The 23667-nt window shown below is 44.1% G+C and overlaps 1 protein-coding gene across 1 annotated transcript in view; it reads right to left on the bottom strand.

Annotated features, from left to right (window-relative positions):
- The window catches only part of LOC115203274 (carbohydrate sulfotransferase 8), a 188708-nt gene that overhangs the window by 3636 nt on the left and 161405 nt on the right, over positions 1-23667 (bottom strand). Inside the window, exon 3 of the mRNA XM_029767820.1 lies at positions 475-512. Coding sequence (XP_029623680.1) covers positions 475-512 — 38 coding nt within the window. The remainder of the gene's footprint in view (positions 1-474; positions 513-23667) is intronic.

The raw sequence follows: 23667 nt of genomic DNA, 5'->3' as shown, positions 1-23667 counted from the left end.
GTCCCCTGGCTCTCCCTGGGCTGGACCAACTCAGTAGCCTTGTGGTTAGAGTGTCCGCCCTGAGACTGGAAGTTTGGGGGTTCGATCCCCGGCCGAGTCATACCAAAGACTGTAAAAATGCACCTCAGTCTGTTTGGCACTCAGCATTAATGAGATAGATTGGGGGTAAGGCCCTGCAATAGACTAGCATCCTGTCCATGGGTTGTACTTGTTCATCAAGCTGCCTCATGCTACAGAGACAGGCTTCTGCTCCTATGAGCCATTCCAGCTGGCATAAACCAAGACTACTTTACTCTCCATGGGCTGCAGAGAGCTGGCCCACCCCTGGCACACTGGGGGAGGCGTCAGGTCAGCCTCTCTACACTGATGTTATCACACACAGAAACTGCACTGCCACTCAACACCATATTACATTAAAAAAAACACATACACTCTCTCTCTGTTTGAAAGGAGGAGTAGTATTAAACAGCGTACCTCTCTGGACTGCCGAGCTGTTCCTCTTAGCTTCACACCTGGGAAGAGAAGAGAGAGAGGGAGGGAGATAGAGAGGGGGAGGAAGGGAGGGAGAGAGAGTGAGCACTTAAGTAAACAAGACAACGTGTTTAGTTATTGCTTGTTGAGGAGGAGAGGTAGTCCTTTGATGCATCAAACCCAGGTAATGGAGTGAATTCCTCCTGCTGTAATATCAGGTAGAAGGCCTGATGCTGACTCTCCTCTCCTCTCCCCTCCCCTCCCCTCCCCTCCCCTCCCCTCCCCTCCCCTCTCCTCTCCTCTCCTCTCCTCTCCTCTCCTCTCCTCTCCTCTCCTCTCCTCCCCTCCCCTCCACACCAGCTGCTTTACACAGAGGGTGACACAGAGACAGGTAGGTATCTAGATCTATTTAAGTAATGAACCTGCAGCACCATGAAACGTTGGTAAATGAGTTGTGTTTTGATGGTCCTAGTTGTGGGGTGAGTAAGGAGTCGGTGAACTATTTGCTAGGTTGATTTCTTAGCGGGGTAGCTAGAAAAGATAGATTGGTTCTGCGACACAGAGAGGAATGTCTGAGCTGAGGGACAAACAGACAGACAGTTGGTGACATGTCTATTGGCAGATGTGACTGAGCCAGTCAACCAGTGGGACAGGACAGACAGGCGTTGTGTTTAGTGTGTGTCCTCCAGCTGGACATCTCCTTTCCCGGGGTCCCCCATCCCCTCCCCCGTCCCCCTCTCCCGTTGATGTGTAATCAGGCTGGATGCTCGGCGGATGGCTGTGCAGCTGCTGATGGGAGAGGGGCTCAGACACTTTTGCCTGAGTGGCCTGTCACTTCCAATCTACAGAGGGAAGTAATAGGAACCTGCAGAGTGAGGGGGCCCCAGATGTGGGTCACGGCCCACCACCCCCCTTAACTGGTGAGATCTGCAGGGCCCTTGTCTCCTCTAACACTTAGATACGTCTCAGAGGGGCTGAGAGAAAACCATACAACCATACAGCCAGATACAATGTTGTTTTAGATTAGTATGCACTGCAGAAGGGCTTGGGAGGTTGGTTGTTGTAGTGTCTGGGATTCTCTTTATTCCTCTGTAGCAGGTTTAGGGAGGTGATGGCACACAGTTTGACATTTTCTAATCTTGTTCAGCTGTTGGAGCCTTTTTTGATCTCCTAACCCTAATAATGGCTCAGTGCATCTTGTATGTCAGTTGACATTGTTGAATATAAAACACGTGCATATCTAACAGGACACACCACACTATTACCAAGATAAAACTTCCACTACACACAGCAGTGCTAGGCTCTAATGGCACACACACACACACACACACACACACACACACACACACACACACACACACACACACACACACACACACACACACACACACAGTAGCATCTTTCTTGGACTATCTAGATACATGCTTCACCATTGATCAGGAACCCCATCAGGCCAGTAATTGAAATCTCCTGAGGTCTAATAACTGCTTCCTGCTAAGTGCTGTTCTTGTCAGGAGCACTGTGTTGTCACTCACACTGCTCTGCTCACTAGCCTGGTACCAGATTTCTTTGTAATGTCTGGCCAACTCCTACTGTATAGTAATTGTCACGTTGTGTGGGGTTGGCAAGACACCACAAACCGATCTGGGACCAGGCTTTTGTCCATGATGTTGCTCACTGTCACAACCATAGCTTTATCCATAGAGAAACGGTTTAATAGTGTTCTATTTAATTATGTGGCTTTAATGTGCTGGATTACAGCCAGCTTTACCCCTTGCTGGATTCTCCTCAAATTAGTACAATCAGTAATTCCAATGTGCTCCTTGTTGGGTTCAATGCAAGTTCACTTTCTGTCTGTTGAAATGAATGCAGTTGAGTAAATTTCTTCACTTGATTGCAATTCAATTTCTGAATTGCATTGAATTTAGATGAAATTGACTTTGTGGATAGGTAAATGCATGTGCAATAGATAGCTATAAAAATCTGTCTTTCACTAATTTTTCCATTAAAAAGGAAAACAATCTTTGCCTTTACTGATACATTTTCTCTCTCTTTCCCCTAGTTTATCTGGCTACCAATGCAGTCTGGGTGCTAGGCAATGCCCTGAAAAGCATCATAATGCCTTATAGTAAAAAGCTGTGTGTTTAGTTTCGTAAACAACATTTATGTCTATACCATGAATTTGGTTGAAACTAATATATGTTGCTGTTTGATTGCAATTTCACCCTTAAATAAACTATTCTATTGATTTTCTCCAGGCTGTGAAACAATGATCAATTGTTCAAATTTGCTTCCTTATGAGGTTCAGCAAATTCGCTTCTACAAGTTAGGAATTCACAAACTCCGCCAATGTGATGCAAGTAAAAAGTGTGTTCATTTGTCTTTTATTTCTGTGTCACAAATTGCAGCAATAGTACAAAACCCAGGTGAATCAACTGAGCATGCAAGTCCCCATTGACTTAACATATTCATTGTGATGGATACCATAGCTGAAATATACTTCCTTTCATTCAATAACAATTTTCTCAGATCTTTTTATCTTCCATTACAGTAGCTGACATTGAGAGCAGATTGAAGGTGGATAATGGATATTAATGCATTGTTATGTGATGTCCTCAGATGCATTGCCTTCCTGCCTAACACCTTCAGAGAACAGTTTACATTCCCACACCCCCAACCTTCAGCTTCCCAAGGTTATCCTTTCAATACGGGCCCTGAATATCCATGTTTCAAGTCTCAAGTTTTATTAGTCGTATGTACGGGATACGCATGGTATACATCGTCCAACGAAATGCTTACTTGCAGGTCCCTTCTCGAAAATGCAACAAAAATAAGAAATAATGAAATATAAAAATACGAACATAAAGTAAATGGTTCAGTAGAATAGAAAAATTGCAATAAAAAAGGAAAGTGGAGCAGGCACCGGCGTGACCTCCTCAGCATCGCCATGGTAATCATAATCTTAATCAATGTAGAACCAGGTCGGTGTTATTGTGGGAGTCATGAAAGCAAAGGCCATATCATTAGTGGGCTCCATTACCGCCTTTCCCTCTGAAAGACCTCTGTCTCTCTACGGCTCTCCTCCGATACCAACACACATCAAACGCTTCCTTCCTTCCCCCGATCGCTGCCACCACAGCCGCTCGCCTCATGCAAACGCAGCCGCGGCAGAGAGGAGCATGAGGGACAAAAACAAGGTGAAATAATGAGCTTGTTAAATGAAGGATCACTGCCATGGACACAGGGAGGAACTTTTTAAAGGACCTATTCTTAACCAGAGGAAACTCAGGAGAGAGGCTGGAGGAAGACAGAGAGACTTAGTGTTCAGGCCCCCTCCAGGCCTGTGCCCACGGTGGGTAAAGAGCAGCACAGCAGCCACTAGCTTTTCATCAGTCATTCAGCTCACAGAGCCTGTAGTGTCTTAGATCTTATGACTTTAGCAGTATAATAAGGAAGTTCCCGAATACAAGGAACTTGACCTTCACATTTACTAAAGTAATTAGCAATACAAAGATTAACGTGGCGCAACACTGCGCATGACCAAGGGTGGACCCCCCACACACAGACACGCTCGTGCTTCCTCAACGTGTGGGAATACACACTCCATCTTTTACACTGACTAACTGTGACGTGGTTTAACAGCAGAAATCACTCCAGACAGTGGCATTAGGTTGTAAACTCTGGTCCATTGATGTTGCAGGTTGAAATAATAGATAAAAAAAAGACCTTACAGCATTCGGCAACTAGTGGCAAAATCCTCTCCTTTTTGGATTGTGAGACCTGCAGCTGTGAAGGGTTGGTAATGAGTGAGTTCTGGTTTGTCTGTGGGCCTATTGGGTGGTCTGTTGAAGGGCTCTTATGAAGCAGGATGGTGATTGGCTCTTATGACCCTGTAATTACACATCAGGTCAGTATGATCTCATCACCTTGGTTGATATTGGACAGTATCTAAAACTGCTTGATGGCACAGCTAGCTGTATGAGGAAATAAATGAGATTTCCTGTATGGTGGAAGTCATGGGGAACTGATACAGGGGGATGACCGGTTATGGGCGGTAGAAGATATTCAGAGAATTTCAAATGGGGATATTTTACTTTCAAAAACAGAGAATGTGATAATGAAAATATAGCTAATCATGGCTGATCATATGTCTTATGATTCTGGTATAATTAAAAATAAGATATTTCCCGAGTGAGTAAGGCTAGACATTCTTCTGATACATGTTGAAAAAAAATCGCAAATATGTTGCTAAATTCCTCTGACCTCCTGCATACCCACTCCTCCCTAATTTCCATCTAAACACAATTCCATTTCACAGGTCCACAGAGGGTACATGTAAGGATAGTGTTATTATTGAACACATAAATTACATCATATATGCGCTGCATGACGCTGCAAATGTATTGGCTTTTATTCAACCTTTGATCCTAACTGAAGGTCAGAGATTGGACAGGATCGCAGGGGTCGTAGGCTACAATCTTATTAGTAGAAGTCTGAGGGCAGGCCAGCATGTATACAAACAGACTGCATTAATCAGCAGCCCAAGAAGCATAAATAACACATGGCTTGACTCATATGTCTCAGCTGTAAGAGTATAAGCTAAGCATATTGAACCACATCAATATTCAGTGGAATACAATTGAAAGCAGTGGAAGCTGAAAGAAAGCTATTTAAAATAAAGTTGGAGATGCCTGCTGCCTCCACATGAACATCTTCAGTATATTGTTTTCAGAGTAGTTGACTTTCATGCTCTGAGGCATTACAGCTGTTCTAGCCAAGGCATCACCACACTGCTGCTTATTAGTTTATAACAAGCTCAAGGTAAGGAAACGCAGGCAGTCCCTTCGTATAGGTGATTTCCATGGAAACTGTGCGTAACAGTGTTATGCTGTATGTAGTCAGATGGGAGGGGGTGGCTGTGTTAATATCATGCAGAGTCGTCAGAGGCATGGTTGGTTGGCAGCTCGTGAAAGCAGAGATGTGTAAACAAATGCTACCTGTCAGCAGTGATCCACAGGTTAAATGAATTATCTGGGCTGAAGCCGCAGCACCAGCAGGCTTTAATTGGCACATATCTTATTAGGATGCTTGAGAAGCTCTTGACCTATTAGCAGAGCACGCACGCCACAGCAGCACACGCCTCAGAGCCCCTCCCCTCCCCTATCGATGACAGCTCAGACAGGGTGCTGGAGGTTGTTATAAAAGTTCAAAAAGTGGAGCACTTTTTGCACGTAATGTTTTAAAAGTTGGCTGGTTCGCTGCCAGATATTAGGAGAGGGAAGGGAGGAAAGTCTGCAGGGAAACGGCTGGCTGCTCTCTTGCCTGTGTCTGTGGTGGAGGCAACAGACAGAGAGGAGGACTGAAGAGTGGAAGGTGAAAGAAGAGAGAAGAGAGAAAAGCTAGATGGAAGAGAGAGAAACAGATAAGAGGGGGATATTGCCCTCGGTGTTTCCATGTGGTGTCTGTGTTCAGACTACACATTATCTCTGAGCCACTGGACCCGCTCTCCTCTCTGCTGTAGTTGAGATGCTCTGCTCTCTTCTCCTCCCTTTCCTCCTCTTCTCCTTCTCCTTTCCCTCCCTCCCTCCCTCCCTCCCTCCCTCCCTATCCTCCTCTCCTCTCTCCCTCCCTCCCTCCCTCCCTCCCTCCCTCCCTCCCTCCCTCCCTCTCTCCCTCTCTCCCTCCCTCCCTCCCTCCCTCTCTCCCTCCCTCCCTCCCTCCCTCCCTCCCTCCCTCCCTCTCTCCCTCCCTCCCTCCCTCCCTCCCTCCCTCTCTCCCTCTCTCCCTCCCTCCCTCCCTCCCTCCCTCCCTCTCTCCCTCTCTCCCTCCCTCCCTCCCTCTCTCCCTCCCTCCCTCTCTCCCTCTCTCCCTCCCTCCCTCCCTCTCTCCCTCTCTCCCTCCCTCCCTCCCTCCCTCTCTCCCTCCCTCCCTCCCTCTCTCCCTCCCTCTCTCCCTCCCTATCCTCCTCTCCTCTCTCCTACTCCTCTCCTCTTGTATCTTCATTAACCAGTGGTGATCTACCTGCTGAATTCTATTTGCTGTGAGATAGGTAAATGGAATTGGCCCTGTCACTGTTTACCCTGGCATCTCTTTTAAGTAAGCCCTGCTGTTTTCACTCACTCTGTGTTTTCCTGTCACCGGCCCCACTGATTACAGGCAGGCCTGATGAGGGTGGACATGTGAGTGGAGCTGTGGAACAGTCGGTGGAATGCTAAGTGAAATAGAATGCAGACGGGATAGCCCCGTCCTTGTATCTGTGGATAAGCTTCAATGCTTCTGCACTGACCACAGTTCAAGTCAGTAATCCTAGGAGGATGAGGAGTGGAGTGCCAAGGGTTACTATGGGTTATAAGGGGAAGATTGCTGTCTCTCAAAACAGGAGTAACAACCCACACTTTTGAAGGTGGAGGGGATTAGAGGAGATGCTGAAACAGCCTGATCGTATTGCTCCTTGACACTGACCTACACATGGGCATCGCTCAGATTGATTACCTGTCAACAGCAAACCTTGGAAGCTGTCTTTATGAGTTCAGCAGGAAGACAGGATAATGGCAACAGGAATGGTTGAGCTCGACACTTAGACTGCCTGACTTTTTCTGTGCTGTCGAAACGAAGCAAAACATTCATAGCCCTGTAGACTCTGGGCTGCAACAATCACAACCTCCGCCTCCCCTTCAATAACACTCCAGGCCTCTATGGTAACTCCCCTTTAGCTTTAAGCCTCTCCTATTTTCTGCTATCTACCTTCCACCAGTCTCAACCCTCTCCTATTTTCTCCTAGCTACCCTCCAGACCCATACTTTACCTCTCCATGCTTGTATTCTACCTCTCCCCAGAGTGCCTCACTCTCAAGTACCCCACCTTTGGCCTCCAGCCTTCAACCTATAATTTCTTCTCGCTTTGTGCTACATCTGGTTCACTCCAAAAACAAAACAACAGCAGCAGAAACAACAACAAACAACAACAACATACAACAACACTAATAGTACCTCTACTACTATTACTACTACTACTACTACCTCTACTACCTCCACTACCACTACCTCTACTACTACTACTACCTCTACTACTACCTCTACTACTACCACTACTACTACCTCTACTACTACTACTACCTGTACTACTACCACTACTACTACTACTACTACTACTATCTCCACTACCTCTACTACTATTACTACTACTACTACTACTACTACTACTACCTCTACTACTACTACTACCTCTACTACTACCTCTACTACTACCACTACTACTACCTCTACTACTACTACTACCTGTACTACTACCACTACTACTACTACTACTACTACTATCTCCACTACCTCTACTACTATTACTACTACTACTACTACTACTACTACTACCTCTACTATTATTACTACTACTGCTACTACCTCCACTACCTCTACTACTACTACCTCTACTATTACTACTACTACTACCTCTACTACCTCTACTACCTCTACTACTACTACTACCTCTACTACTACTACCTCTACTACTACTACTACCTGTACTACTACCACTACTACTACTACTACTACCTCTACTACTACTACTACCTCTACTACTACTACCTCTACTACTACTACTACCTGTACTACTACCACTACTACTACTACTACTACCTCTACTACCTCTACTACTACTATTACTACTACTACTACTACTACTACTACCTCCACTACCTCCACTACTACTACCTCTACTATTACTACTACTACTACCTCTACTACCACTACTACTACTATTACTACTACTACTACTACTACCTCTACTACTACTACTACCTGTACTACTACCTCTACTACTACTACCTTTACTATTACTACTACTACTACTACCTCTACTACCTCTACTACTACCACTACTACTACCTCTACTACTACCACTACTACCTCTACTACAATTACTACTACTACTACCTCTACTACTACTACCTCTACTATTACTACTACCTCTACTACTACTACTATTACCTCTACTACCTCTACTACTACTACCTCTACTACTATTACTACTACCTCTACTACCTCTACTACCTCTACTACTACTACTACCTCTACTACCTCTACTACTACTACTACCTCTACTACTATTACTACTACCTCTACTACCTCTACTACCTCTACTACTACTACCTCTACTACTACTACTACTACCTCTACTACTACTACTACTACTACTACTACCTCTACTACTATTACTACTACCTCTACTACCTCTACTACCTCTACTACTACCTCTACTACTACTACTACCACCTCTACTACTACTACCTCTACTACTACTACCTCTACTACCTTTACTACCTATATTACTACTACTACTACCTCTACTACCTCTACTACTACTACCTCTACTACATCTACTACTATTACCTCTACTACCTTTACTACCTATATTACTACTACTACTAGCTCTACTACTACCTCTACTACCTCTATTACTACTACTACTACCTCTACTACCTGTATTACTACTACTACTACTACTACCTCTACTACTACTACCTATACTAATACTACTACTAGTACTACCACTACCACTACTACTACTACTGCTACCACTATTACTACTATTACCTTTACTACCTCTACTACTACTACCTCTACTACCACTACTACTACTACCTCTCCTACTATTACTACCACTACCACTACTACTACCTCTCCTACTATTACTACCACTACCACTACTACTACTACTACTACTACTACTACTACTACTCTTACTACCTCTACTACTATTATTATTACTACTACTTCTACTACTAAAATGATGATGATAATAAAACATAATTCTTTTGTGTTTTTCACAAAAGCAGCTCTACCTTCCTGTCTGATATTGATTGGGTGGCAACACTGTGTAGTGTTGTGTTGTGCTGTGCTGTGTCTGATACAGGCTGTAAGACAGGCTGGGCTGATCGTCACAGCATAGCAGCTATTACTCAGCTTCCTCCAGAGCTTTGTACTAATGAGAGCAGGGTGTGTTATGCCGCGCCACTCTGCTCCACACCACGCTGTCTGTCTCTCTGTCTGACTGATGCTCTCAAACGCCTGAAATAACTCTCCCACACGTCAGGTGGCTCGTGCCCCTGGGTCTCCAGAGCTGAGGTGTCACTGGGAGATGTGAAACACACACAGCTACTTGTGGATCCTGCTAGAGACGACATAGCCTTGCATACTGACTGCTACTGCCAGCACACTACAGTGCTGATGTACCTATGTAAGAGGAAACAAACCAAAAACAAAGCTCAGACACTAAGGTATATAGTGAGTTACCTTAAATATGAGGGGAAAACAGCCTTGTAGAATATGTCTGATCTGTCTGGGTCTGTCTGATCACTTGATCATTTAAAATGATCAACCACCTTGTCTGCACACACATCCTGCCTGGCTCCACCCCTCTCCTCTCTCTCTTTGTGTCTCGCGTACCTTTCTGTCGGGAGGTGTGGGAAAGACGGGAGAGAGAGGTGCGGCTCGGCTCCCGGCGCTGGTAATTTGACAGCTAGCGGACTGCACACGCTGTAATTGGAATAATATTTACGTGTCACGTGTGACAGCTGAGGGATTTCTCCAATTTCTCCCTCCAACTCCAACAGGGGAGAAAGTCAGTGTGTCAAGCAGTAGTAAGAAAACACTCATGTTAAAGGCATGAATAGTGCAGATTTCACTAAATGTCTGGCCAAAGGGACCTGGGTTAATCCGACAAATGAGACATCTGGCCTTTTGTCAGATGTGTTTGTATCTGAGGCGGAGGGGGAATACTCTGTTGGACTGGACTGCTGCTGCCGATATGACTGGTCCAGATCGTGATGCTGCTGTGAAGAACATGCACAGTGCTGTTGGTTTCTGTTAGTTTAATGATTTCTGTTTAATGACCCCCCCTGTACTGTAAAAAATGTGCACACCGTCCCCCCTTATTGAATGACCTACAGTCATGGCTAAAAGTTTTGAGAATGACACAAATATTAATTTAGATATTTTTGTCAGATGTTACTATGGGATACTGAAGTATAATTACAAGCATTTCATAAGTGTCAAAGGCTTTTATTCACAATTACATGAAGTTGATGCAAAGAGTCAATATTTGCAGTGTTGACCCTTCTTTTCAAGACCTCTGCAATCGGCCTGGCATGCTGTCAATTAACTTCTGGGCCACATCCTGACTGATGGCAGCCCATTCTTGCATAATCAATGCTTGGAGTTTGTCAGAATTTGTTTTTGTTTGTCCACCCGCCTCTTGAGGATTGACCACAAGTTCTCAATGGGATTAAGGTCTGGGGAGTTTCCTGGCCATGGACCCAAAATATCGATGTTTTGTTCCCCGAGCCACCTAGTTATCACTTTTGCCTTATGGCAAGGTGCTCCATCATGCTGGAAAAGGCATTGTTCATCACCAAACTGTTCCTGGATGGTTGGGAGAAGTTGCTCTCGGACGATGAGTTGGTACCATTCTTTATTCATGGCTGTGTTCTTAGGCAAAATTGTGATTGAGCCCACTCCCTTGGCTGAGAAGCAACCCCACACATGAATGGTCTCAGGATGCTTTACTGTTGGCATGACACAGGACTGATGGTAGCGCTCACCTTGTCTTCTCCAGACAAGCTTTTTTCCGGATGCCCCAAACAATCGGTAAGGGGATTCATCAGAGAAAATGACTTTACCCCAGTCCTCAGCAGTCCAATCCCTGTACCTTTTGCAGAATATCAGTCTTTCCCTGATGTTTTTCCTGGAGAGAAGTGGCTTCTTTGCTGCCCTTCTTGACACCAGGCCATCCTCCAAAAGTCTTCGCCTCACTGTGCGTGCAGATGCACTCACACCTGCCTGCTGCCATTCCTGAGCAAGCTCTGTACTGGTGGTGCCCCGATCCCGCAGCTGAATCAACTTTAGGAGACAATCCTGGCACTTGCTGGACTTTCTTGGGCGCCCTGAAGCCTTCTTCACAACAATTGAACCGCTCTCCTTAAAGCTCTTGATGATCCGATAAATGGTTGATTTAGGTGCAATCTTACTGGCAGCAATATCCTTGCCTGTGAAGCCCTTTTTGTGCAAAGCAATGATGACGGCACATGTTTCCCTCCAGGCAACCATGGTTGACAGAGGAAGAACAATGATTCCAAGCACCACCCTCCTTTTGAAGCTTCCAGTCTGTTATTCAAACTCAATCAGCATGACAGAGTGATCTCCAGCCTTGTCCTCATCAACATTCACACCTGTGTTAACGAGAGAATCACTGACATGATGTCAGCTGGTCCTTTTGTGGCATGGCTGAAATGCAGTGGAAATGTTTTTTGGGGATTCAGTTCATTTGCATGGCAAAGAGGGACTTTGCAATTAATTGCAATTCATCTGATCACTCTTCATAACATTCTGGAGTATATGCAAATTGCCATCATACAAACTGAGGCAGCAGACTTTGTGAAAATTAATATTTGTGTCATTCTCCAAACTTTTGGCCACATGTCACAACGTCTACAGAAGGTAGCGCCTCTCCTCGGTCGGGCGGTGCTCGGCAGTCGGCCTATTAGCTGCCACCGATCCATGTCTCTGTGTCTGTTAGTTATGTCTGTTTAAGTTCTGCACCTGTTCCTTGTTAGTCATTAGTGGGGGGTTATTTAGTTTGTCTGTTTCGTTTGGGTATTCGTGCGGGATTGTTAGGCTACGCCGCGTATTTTTGTTAGGCATTAGGCTGCGCCCCGTCTGTGTGGACTTTGGCGCTGTCTCCTGGTTATATTGTTTGTGCACCCTGCCTTGCTGCGGCAATATTTTCCTGTGGATTACTAAAACCTTTTTTGTTCAACGGACCTCAGTCTCCTGCGCTTGACTCTACCTCATCCTGCTATCTAGGATAGCGTGACACCACGATTGTATAACTCAAAATAATGTTTACAACTACTGAGCTCACTCTGCCTGCCTGTTTCATTACACTACGATCAGAACCGGCTGCAGACAATGATCAGCTAGGGGGAAATCAGATTTTCAACATTTTGATGCTATATTTACAATTATATAAAATATATGCAACGAATTTTCCACCAACAGGTTTCTGTACCAATGCACCACACAACCAATAAGCAAAGCATACCGACTTTGGGGGCTTCAACATCATGGTTTGCGTTTGAAACACCACAATCAAATATACTATGCAAATCTCAACAGATACATCCCTCCCTACCTTCTACCCAGTAAAGAAGACTTGGCTCGACAATCTCCGAACGTCATTAAACTTGTTGGTGTTTTGTAACAGATGTCTCTTCCCATTCATCAAATGGCGTGGCTGCTGCACAGTTTTGATGCTGGAATGATATTTTAGATGAACTTGTGCAGGTAAAACATTGTGAATGGTTGTGTTTATGCCACACATAAAAGGTAATACATTTGAAAAGTTAAATGACAAATATTTAGGCTATATTGAAGCGTTAGGTTCTAGGTGCGCAAGGAATAGCCGCTCGGATCGGAGAGGAGGCAGAGCGCACGTTAAACTTTCCTGAATAACTAGGCCTGCTGGGATCCTATGTGGCCACATTATTATAGGACGACTTCATTTGGGATAATTATGATCCATAACAGACAGAGCATCTCAGTATCAGAAGTAAAAATACAGCCAGACTGGTACTGTGCCTTTTTAGTCCTTATAGACTGTCAAAGTCCAGCCACAACTGATTCAAATTGAATGAATGGAATGAAACATTCAAATCACAAGGTTTTTGAGCCGTTATTCAAATATAATTTTCACTACAGTTTACAGCCTAGAGTAGAATTTTGTACTCACTTGAAAACAGTAATGCAATTCTTCATTGCATGGTCTTGTTGTAGGCTAGTCTAGGTCATTTGATTGTCCCTAAACACGATCAATAGGGGAGCTTTTTGATTTGCGTGTCTCATGTCTTCGCTGTTCTTTCATGCGCAATGATGCACCTGGCCTCTCCGCTGTCTATCAGCTATTCCTTTATGTTCTTGTGGATTTCTATTGAAAATTGGTGCAGCTTTGAATGATTTTCTGTGTGGTATGATTGCTAGTTAGCCTATTGCAGATCTGGACAAACGATCCACCTACCACTATTGTGACTATGAATGGTGGATAGAGGGCAGGATAGACAGTTAGACTGCTAGACTATGTTGAGCTGTGGCATAGTTTGCATGCATAAGGGAAGTACCACAACACCTTGATATGGGAGGCGCATGCAAGATCAATCAATCAAATGTATTTAGAAAGATCTTTTTACATCAGCCGATGATGAGGAAATGGAAGACATTACATAGTAAAACCGGTGAATGTAAACGCACAACATGGCAGTATCAGTAGGCTACAAAGATCATTGAGTACTAGACCGATAGTCAAGTCACAGGAAATAAAACAAACAAACACAGTTTATCAAGCCCTTCCTGTGCTAACCAATACAGTCCAATCTCTCATTGGCAATTTAAGTCCAGAGATAGACCCCATGTAATGAAGCTGAATAGGGGCTATGAAGTATCAAAGGGAATCCAGTGAGCGGATGGTTATGCACACAGCAGCAGCCTGTCTTTTATTCATGGCGTGGTGATCTGAGCTGTGAGCCCAAAGTGTCCCAGGCCAGTCTCCTGCTGTCTGTCTGTCAGTACTGCCATCCTCCAATAGTGATCCTTCCATTGAAATCCTATGAATTCACTATATTTATGAGGATTCTATTTGTAATTCTACGGCTCCTTCCTTCCCACCTAGCCAAGGTCCAGCTCAAGTACACAGGCTTTGTGATGTTCAGATCAGTCTATGGTGTAAGTTACAGATACATGCATTAGTGTTCCTTCCTTCCTACACAGCAATGGTCCAGCTCACTCACCACCTGATGTGTACAAGTGCTTTTGTGTTCACTCACATCAGTCTGTGGTGTAATTTACAGGTAGATCCATTAGTCTAAACATTTTCACTCAGCAGCCCCCCCCCCCCCCCCCCCCCCCAGCACGCACATGCCATGTCTATTTCTATGGGCACAAGCACTGTTCATGATACACACTGTTCACACTCCTCTTGTTGGTGGAGAGAATGTTGCAGGTTTAAATGTTATTTCCTTCCATTCTACACATTTTGTCATTGGGTGCAAAGAACATTTTGCCGTTTTAAAGCACATTGTCTTGCAATATTATACATTTTGCCATGTTTATTATGTATTCATGTAATATTTGAGTAACTAAAAAAATTACAACAAAATCTATGGGCTAAAAAACCTAACTAAAAAAATGTCATCTAACATGGGCTAGTTGACCTGGACATTTTTGACAAGTTATAAATAGCTCTCTGAGGTACACAATGACTAACAGTTTAGGAACCACTGATTTACACTGTGTAGAGGTAAAGAAGTGATCTACCCCTTAACATGTGGTGGTTGTCATCATAGCTACATTACTCATAACTGTGGGAGAAAAAACATCCCCAGCACTCCTGGTTAGGCACCACTGATGTGTATTTTATTAGAGCTCCATCAAAGGCTCCATTACGGGATATAAGAGGATGGAGTGGCTAGATGACTGGATGTGTGTTGTGCTCTTAGGGCCTGGCTCTGTGTCTAAAGGCAGAGATAAGGCTAAAGGAGGCAGGAGGCTGAGGCACCTCTTTGCTCTGCTCCACTCCCTCAGGACAGACAGGCAACGGCCCAGAACAGCATCCCCCTCCTCTTCCTAGTTCAGCTACGGTAGGCTACAGTAAGGTGTGCAGTGTAGTGTAGTGCAGGGCAGTCAGAGAGAACAGTTGTCCATAGGAAGGAATCATGTCATGCAGGCCCAGCAGACCTCGTGAGCACTTTCAGACCTTCTGTCATCTGTGAATGTTTACCTGAGGGTAAGGCACTCTCTGACCATCTGTAGCTCCAGCACACTGCCCTGCCTGGCTATACACTATCTGGAGAATCTGAGGAGGGAACTCCTCTGTGGCACTTATATAAGGCACTTTACCAATGTTATACCGGGCATCCCAGCTCACGCAAGTCGGGTCAAATGCCATTTTAAATTTGATCTCGTTAGTATGTCATGCTTAGGCAGTCATACAGTACAACCTCAACATATGGTGTGTTTTGTGGACCGGTAATTGAATAGCAAAGATAGCCCTATCTTTTATACGCAGAGTCTGATAGCAGGAAAACTCTTCAGCTATGCTCCATTAGCTAATTCAGTTTTAATGAAACTAATGATCAGACTTGATATAATCCTACTGTGCCCTGACTGGGTTGTTTGTTTATCCGTTTGTTAAAAAAAATATTATATCACAGATATACTTTTTTTTATTGAGAGGGAATTGTTTGTTGCAGAAAGTTAAATTTACAAGGCCAGAGTCTACTTTCCTTTATTTTATTTTTGTACCTGGTGTATTTATTTTTAGATTTTTGTATATTACACACGACACACTCATCTACAGTGCTGTAGTGTTGTAGCTAGAGTTTGCAGTTGCCACTAGCGTCTCTATTCACTGCTACTTCGCAACTTTTACCATCGTTTATAATCTATTCTGCCTTGTTTACATTTTCCCTTCTGTGGAAGTCGCTATTACTGGTGCTTTACTGGACTTTTGAACTTTCAGATAGCTCTGCAAGCTGTGGCTAGACATTGAATCTCCACTGTAGTCGCTATGAAATGTTCACTGAACGAAAGGACGAGGAGGAAGACCGAATGCACTCGGGGCAGGGATTTGTCTGTAAAAAGCTCTTCCTGTGTGACCGGATGATGGATTTATTTTTATTTAACCTTTATATAACCAGCATTGTCAATTAAGAACAAATTCTTATTTACAATGACAGCCTGGCAAGAGGCAAATGTCCTCCTGTGGGGACAGGGGCTAAAAAAAGAGATTTAAGACATAACGGACATCACAGACAAAAGACACTGGCAACAGAACAAATACAACCATTTTTATTTAACCTTTATTTAAGGTACAACAGGTGTAGACCTTACAGTGAAATGCTTACTTACCTAAAACAAAGAAATAAAGTAACAAATAATTAAAGAGCAGCAGTAAAATAACAATAGCGAGGCGATATACAGGGGGTAGCGGTACAGAGTCAGTGTGCGGGGGCACCGGTGTCGAGGTAATTGAGGTAATTTATACATGTGGGTAGAGTTATTAAAGTGACTATGCATAGAAAATAACAGAGAGTAGCAGCAGCGTAAAAGGGGGTGGGGGGGGCAATGCACGTAGTCTGGGTAGCCCTTTGATTAGATGTTAAGTAGTCTCAAAGCTTGGGGGTAGAAGCTGTTTAGAAGCCTCTTGGAACTAGACTTGACTCCTTGCCGTGCGGTAGCAAAGAGAACAGTTTATGACTGGGGTGGCTGGCGTCAGACGATTTTTAGGGCCTTCTTCTGACACCGCCTGCTATAGAGGTCCTGGATGGCAGGAAGCTTGGCTCCAGTGATGTACTGGGCCGTCCTTTGCGGTCGGAGGACGAGCAGTTGCCATACCAGGCAGGGATGCAACCAGTCAGGATGCTCTTGATGGTGCAGCTGTAGAACCCATGCCACATCTTTTCAGTCTCCTGAGGGGTTTTGTTGTGACCTCTTCACGACTGTCTTGGTGTGCTTGGACCATGTTAGTTTGTTGGTGATGTGGACACCAAGGAACTTGAAGCTCTCAACCTGCTCCACTGCAGCCCCGTCGATGAGAATGGGGGCGTGCTCGATCCTCCTTTTCTTGTAGTCCACAATCATCTTCTTAGTCTTGATCACGTTGAGGGAGAGGTTGTTGTCCTGGCACCATACGGCCAGGTATTTGTATGTTTCGGATATGCAAATATATGTCCGAACAACATGTCTCAATTCCTTTGAACTCCTCCAGGGACACCAGGTCCTGCAGTTTTAGGTTGACTGGGAGGGAATTCCAACACCAGGGGGCTGAGTAATCAAAGGACCTTTTTCCATGCTCGGTTAAAATGAGCATAAAACAAGATTGAGATCTGAGCTTGTATGTGTGATGACATCCGGCGGCTTCAGAGAGAAGCTAAAGCAAAGGAGCTAAAGAAAGGAGCTAAAGCAAAGGAGCTAAAGCAAAGGAGCTAAAGCAAAGGAGCTAAAGCAAAGGGAGAGCCTCATCAACAAGTTCACTGACGTTGCTATAGCCCAGACTAAGCACATCTCACCTCTAAATCTCTCTCTCACCCATAGGAGTGGTGAGACGGGCAATACCGACCTGTTCCACTACTCGGAGCAGGTGGCTTGCTTGACTCCGCTACAAAGGACTGGGCCAGTGTTGTTAGGTGAAATGGCCGAAAGGAGCCACGACCTGGATGGCCCCCTCCTGCCTTGAAAGATCTGCTATGCCTAACAAATAGCTTCCCACCACTGGAAGTGGACTGTCTGGCCCCAGGAACTAGCTTTGGTCCTGGAGACCCTCTAGCAGCCGATACCAGGCCAGCAGTCAACTACCTTCAAACAACCAGGTGATAACACCAGTCCCACCCATACACAACCATCCGAATCGCCTCCAGATGGCAGCCAGACAGCCCCCAACAGAGGTCCACCAAGCCAATGGAGAACCTCGTAGCTCCTCTCAACAGTGCCACTCTCCCAGGCAGCGGCCTGTCTCCAAAAGAGCAATTTTCTTCCCTTTTTCCTGTCCTTTTCCCTGCCCTTTTTGTGTGACAACGTGTAATGAATTCACATTCTAGTACTGTATGCACCTTTCAATTGGTTGCGATCTGCCAATACAAATGTAAAGAAGTAGGAGAAGATAATAGGATCATCTTTGGGAGAGATGTGAGAAAGAGACTGAATAAGTGAATGAATAAAGTTTTTAGTGTCAATCAACTTTAAAATCAGCATATTTTGCACTATGTTATCACAAACAAAGTACTTGGGTAGTGAATTGATGTTAGCTTTATCTGTCAGCTAGCAAGGAAAGACTGTGTTAACTTCTGTGCAGCATGAGTGGGGAGCGAACATGATGCAGCTCAGAATCCCAGTGCAGGCTAGCAATGACTAAGTGGAGCAGGCCAAATGCACTATAATAATCGGTCGGCTGCGCTGATAGACAGGTTTGATTCATGATACCCATTTGACAGAAGTACCGATAGTAACAGAAATTCAAATTTCTTCGCATTTCTAGTGTCGAAAAACTACCGAAGTTTCGGTACACCGTGCAACATTAGTTTCTATTGAGAATACCAGAACCCTGTGCTTCCCTGGAGTGAAAATACATGACATTCTAGTGATGTTTCCTACAATCCAGAAGCAGCTACCTGAGACTGACTCTCTGGTAATACATGTGGGTTCGAATTACATTAAGCAGGGTAGCTCCGAATGCCTGGAGCAAGACTTCATGGACCTGATAGGAGCCGCAAAGTATGCAGGCAAGTGACTACTTACAGTATCCCAGGTCCACTTCTCTCAATAGGCCATGGGTCTGACACTTTCAGAAGACTCTGGCTGAAAACATACTATAACGTGCCACAGTGAAAGTGTCTTTCATTGACAATTTGGACCGGTTTTGGAAGCGGGTGGATTGTTTCAATGAAGATGGAATACACCCAAACGGTCGCGGAGCACACAGACTCTCTTTGAACATAGCACAGTCGCTAACTCAGTGACTCTCTGACAGCCCAAACCCCTAGGTAATTCCCATTATTACTATTCAGTCCTGTGTATGGTCTGCTAGAAATTCTCTCAGTTCTAGGGGTGCTAAAATCTGTAATCGAAATCCTGTTGAGATACTTCTCCAATTAGTACTGTTTGCTCTGCCAGTCTGGCCCCTCCTTAGACTGTACACTCTCACAGACTTTAAAATGAGGCCAGAGCTTGGGCTGATGCACATGAATGTATAAAATATTATCTCCAAGATGGACATGTTGGACATTTGGGTCCAGGATACAAATCCCATAATTGCTCTGAAGCATGGTTAAAAAGCTCTGTTGAAGATAATTCCATTGTGCTTCATGATTATAATGTTTATAGATAGGCCAAAAAAGGGTGGCAGTGTAGCTATTTATGTGAAAAATAACTTTAAGGCTAACCAATCTCTCAATGTCTCGCTTCCAAAGCGATTTGAGCTACTAGTTATAAATGTTATTTCCCAGAATGTTAATTTCTATGTTGCAGGGATTTAACCCCCTCCCTCCGCCACAGTAGGAGCAATCAATACTGTCTCTAAGCTGCTAGTCCAATTCATAGCCTCTGAAATAGTGATATTGGGGATCTGAATCTCGATTGGCTTATTCCCTCATCTGATTGTCTTAAATCAGCATGTATTGATCTAAACTTAGTCTAACTGATTTCTGAGCCCACTTGCTTGAATGTAAAGAATCCTGCTAAATCAACACTGATTGATCTCATACGTACAAATATTCCTCCTAAATACTTAACTAGTGGTATCTTTGCTATGAACCTCAGTGATCCCTATCTGTGTCAGAACCACAAAGTTGCCTAAAACTAAACCATGCCTTATCACTAAGAGATACTTTTAAACACTTCCATGAGCAAGAGTCCTTAATGACCTTTACCATTCAGGTTTACTTAGTGTTAATGACACTCCGGAAGCGGAACTTGCTCATGAACAATTCTCTAGTATGTGTATCTCTGTATCTGATAAACATGCTCCTATGAATAGATTAAGAATTAAATATAGAGTCAACCCATGGTTCACACCTGAACTTGCTGAGTTAATTCAGCTAAGGAATAAAGCTTGGTCTGAAGTCAGACACACTGGTAGTGTGGCAATACGTCTCGTACAAACTTGGACCCAGCCACAGAGAAACACAGCAGGCAGAGGTGAGGATAAATCCAGAACATTTACTGAAGATTAAACAGCAAAAACAACAACACACGGGCACATGAATCACTAAACAAAACAAGAGACCTGAGCAACTAACCCAGTCCATGGAGGACCTAAACAGTCATACACCAGGTGAACCCAATAAGCCCAATCAGGCTCACCTGGACGCTGGAAAACATAAGGGTGCCCTCCAGTGGCACCCTCAGGGAGTACACTCAAAGGTGACCTCTGACCTGTGACAGGTATCTCTACTGACTGGCTCACCTTCAGACAACTTAGAAACACATTTACTGCTTCCATAAAAAGGGCTAAATCGAACTATTTCATTAATTCAATTTCTGACCCTTGTGGCGATCCAGCTAAGTTTTGGAATGCTATTAAATCGCTAAAAAGAAGCAGCCAGACCTCTCTGTCCAATGATGTTCTATTAAACTCCAATACTATAACAGACAAAATGAAATGTGACGCATTTAAACAAAATGTTCTTGCAGCTGGCCATTTATTTGAAAGGGGAAATAGCAGCAATAAGGACAACTGAAAAGACTGCTCATCTCTGATGCACCCATGTTTAATCACAGACTTGCCTGCTACTGTAAATGGTGATCCACTGTTCTCTCTTCAGCAAGTCACTACTAGAGATGTTCTGGACGCTCTCTTAGTTATTGATGGAATAAAGTCCACTGGGGCAGACATGTCTGACCCGTGTCTTCTATGGCTTGCTGCACCTCTGATTGTGTAGCTGTTGAAACATTTTATCTGTCTATTATCTTGGGTATTATTCCTAAGGTGTGGAAAGCGGCCCTTGTTCTCCTGCTTCACAGAAGTGGGGATCCTTGCGATCTTAATAATTATCACCTATTTGAAAACGTTCATGTCTAGTGAAAACTTTAGAACTCTTGGTAAATTCTTAGCTGCGATTCTTTGTAGATAGAAAATGTATTCTGAATGCTCAACAGCCAAGCTTTAGGCCCACAGCACCATCTTGGCTGCTTCTCTAATCATAAATTAAATAGTTAATGCACTAGACAGGAAACAGCACCACACTGCTCTTTATATTGATCTGTCGAAAGCATTTGATACAGTAGATCATGCACTCCTGCTACGGAGGCTATCAGAAATGGCTCTAGACCAAGCGGGCTGCGGCTGGTTCAACAATGATCTGCACGACAGAAGTCAATGTACATCTACTGATGGAGTTCAGTCAAATGTTCATAACATAACCAAAGGACTCCCACAAGGCTCAATACTACTGTAGACCCTTTATGGTTCACTATTGATATTAATAATGTTGGTCTGTCCCTGAATAATAATCACTGGGGCTTACATCTCTATGCGGATGACACAGTTATTTATTCTCACGCCCTCTCAGTGCAGCAGGCCATTCGCCACCTTCAGCTTGGCTTTGATTCATTTCATGGCGTTTAAATACCTCTGCTGTGAAGAAGTGACATAGCTTTCTGAAACGGGTCATTTATATAGTTCTGTTGTCTGGGAGTCTCTGCCTACCAGAAGGGCCCAACATTGGCTATTATTTATATATAAAGCACATCTCCAGAAACTCCCATACTACCTCACCTCACTTCTAAATTGAAAATCTAGTAACTATAAGACTCTCAAGACAGAGGTTCCATGGATCTCCTCTGACTTAGGGAGGCTGCTTTCAGTTACTATGGCCCTCCGCCCTGGAATGACCTACAGGTCACTCTAAAACTTGATTATTTGGTCCCAAAAGGTGAATTTAGAGCTCTGATAAAAAATGTGACCAATGAAAACTGCACTTGATTTCATTGATTGTAACATATTTGTTTATAATGCCCTTTTTCATGGAACATCATTTGAGATGTTGTAACTGTAATTTTTCAGTGATCATACTTAAATATGTCGCTCACTGCTTGAACTGTTATTCTCATGGCACCATTGGAAATGAGACCCTGGTCTCAATGGGTTCCCCTGGTTAAATAAAGGTTTAAAAATTGAACCTGAACCCATTGCAGGACTATTAAGCAGTGAAAGCATCTCTTCCCTGTGCTGGCTGACAGGTCTGATGCAGTATGAAAAGCAGGTTCAGTGATGGCTCCCTAGTAAAGTGCAGCTTGTCGGTTGGTGCGATACAAGGGCACTGTCACAATAGGACACTTGTGTTATTGAATGGGAATCCATTTGAAGGCAGGCCTCCTCAGTGGCTGACAATGGACTTCTGACAGTGTTCTGGAACACAAGTCAGAGAGAGGCTCCATGGTGTGCACAATATGCTGCCACATCACAGAGAGAGATGGAGAGAAAGAGAAAGCAGTCAAGTGTGAATTAAAAAAGAAAAGTAAGAAAAATACCGGCAGTTACAATAAAGAGGAGGTAGTGTTGTCAAACTATTGTTGCAATATTGATTACAGCCTCAGAGGTGGTTGAAAGACCTTTTCAACATAGAAACCTGTGCATAGTAAGAGTCAGCGATGGTGTTACTTTCTGAGACTGTGCAACAAGGAGCATCTCTCCATGTTGCGCCTGTCATTAATCTCTCCTCTTTCTGTCTGCCTGCTGTGAAAATATCTAGGCTACACGCCCTGCCACCGCACAAAGTGAACAACAGGGAGACATTAAGATCAGCTCTCAGGTGGAGGTGCTGTCAGTCGGGTGATTGACATGCTTGGTGTCGACTCAGAGCGGCTGCTTTAGATAATGTGGAGGAAGAGACCTATTTCTCTCCAAGTTGGCCAGCTAATGACAGCAGTGGTTCACTAAATGACGCACGTACGGACACACACACACACACACACACACACACACACACACACACACACACACACACACACACACACACACACACACACACACACACACACACACACACACACACACACACACACACACACACACACACACACACAACACACACCTACCACAACCTAGACCTCCATAACAGCTGTCAGGATTGAGTTATTAATGACAGCCACCTAATGCCTTATAACACCTTCAGCTCATGGACCCTCTCAGGTTCTCCCCTGCTCAGACCAATGGCAGGGCTGCCCTGTATGGCTGAAGTAATATCGCTACATCTATTACCAATCGTGGGAGTTTATATATATAAAATCACTGATTCTTTTGAATGGTAGGTTTTAAATTCATCCAAAGTGCCTGCTCTTTCCATATGTAACAGTAGCCTATAAGTAAAATACAGGATTTAGAGCCTATGTAAATGTTGTTCCCAAGGACAGTTCTACTATCCAATATAACTAAAACATCTGGAGTAATACATGTCTTCACTGGTAGAGTAGATTTAATAGCAATCATGAATCTATCTATCCTGGATTTGTTAGAGCTATACGAGTGTTCTCTACTCTGACAGAGTAGTCCCACATCCACAGGTAAGCTCCCACAGCCTGTCAGCTGCAGTTAGCTTATCATTCATTTCAGTAATTTAGAAAAAAGAGAAAGTAGGACAGATTACTGTGACGATGAAGC

Source organism: Salmo trutta, chromosome 12 (genome assembly GCF_901001165.1).
Source record: "Salmo trutta chromosome 12, fSalTru1.1, whole genome shotgun sequence".
Classification (NCBI taxonomy): Eukaryota; Metazoa; Chordata; class Actinopteri; order Salmoniformes; family Salmonidae; genus Salmo; species Salmo trutta.
This window is presented reverse-complemented; position numbering and strand designations above follow the sequence as displayed.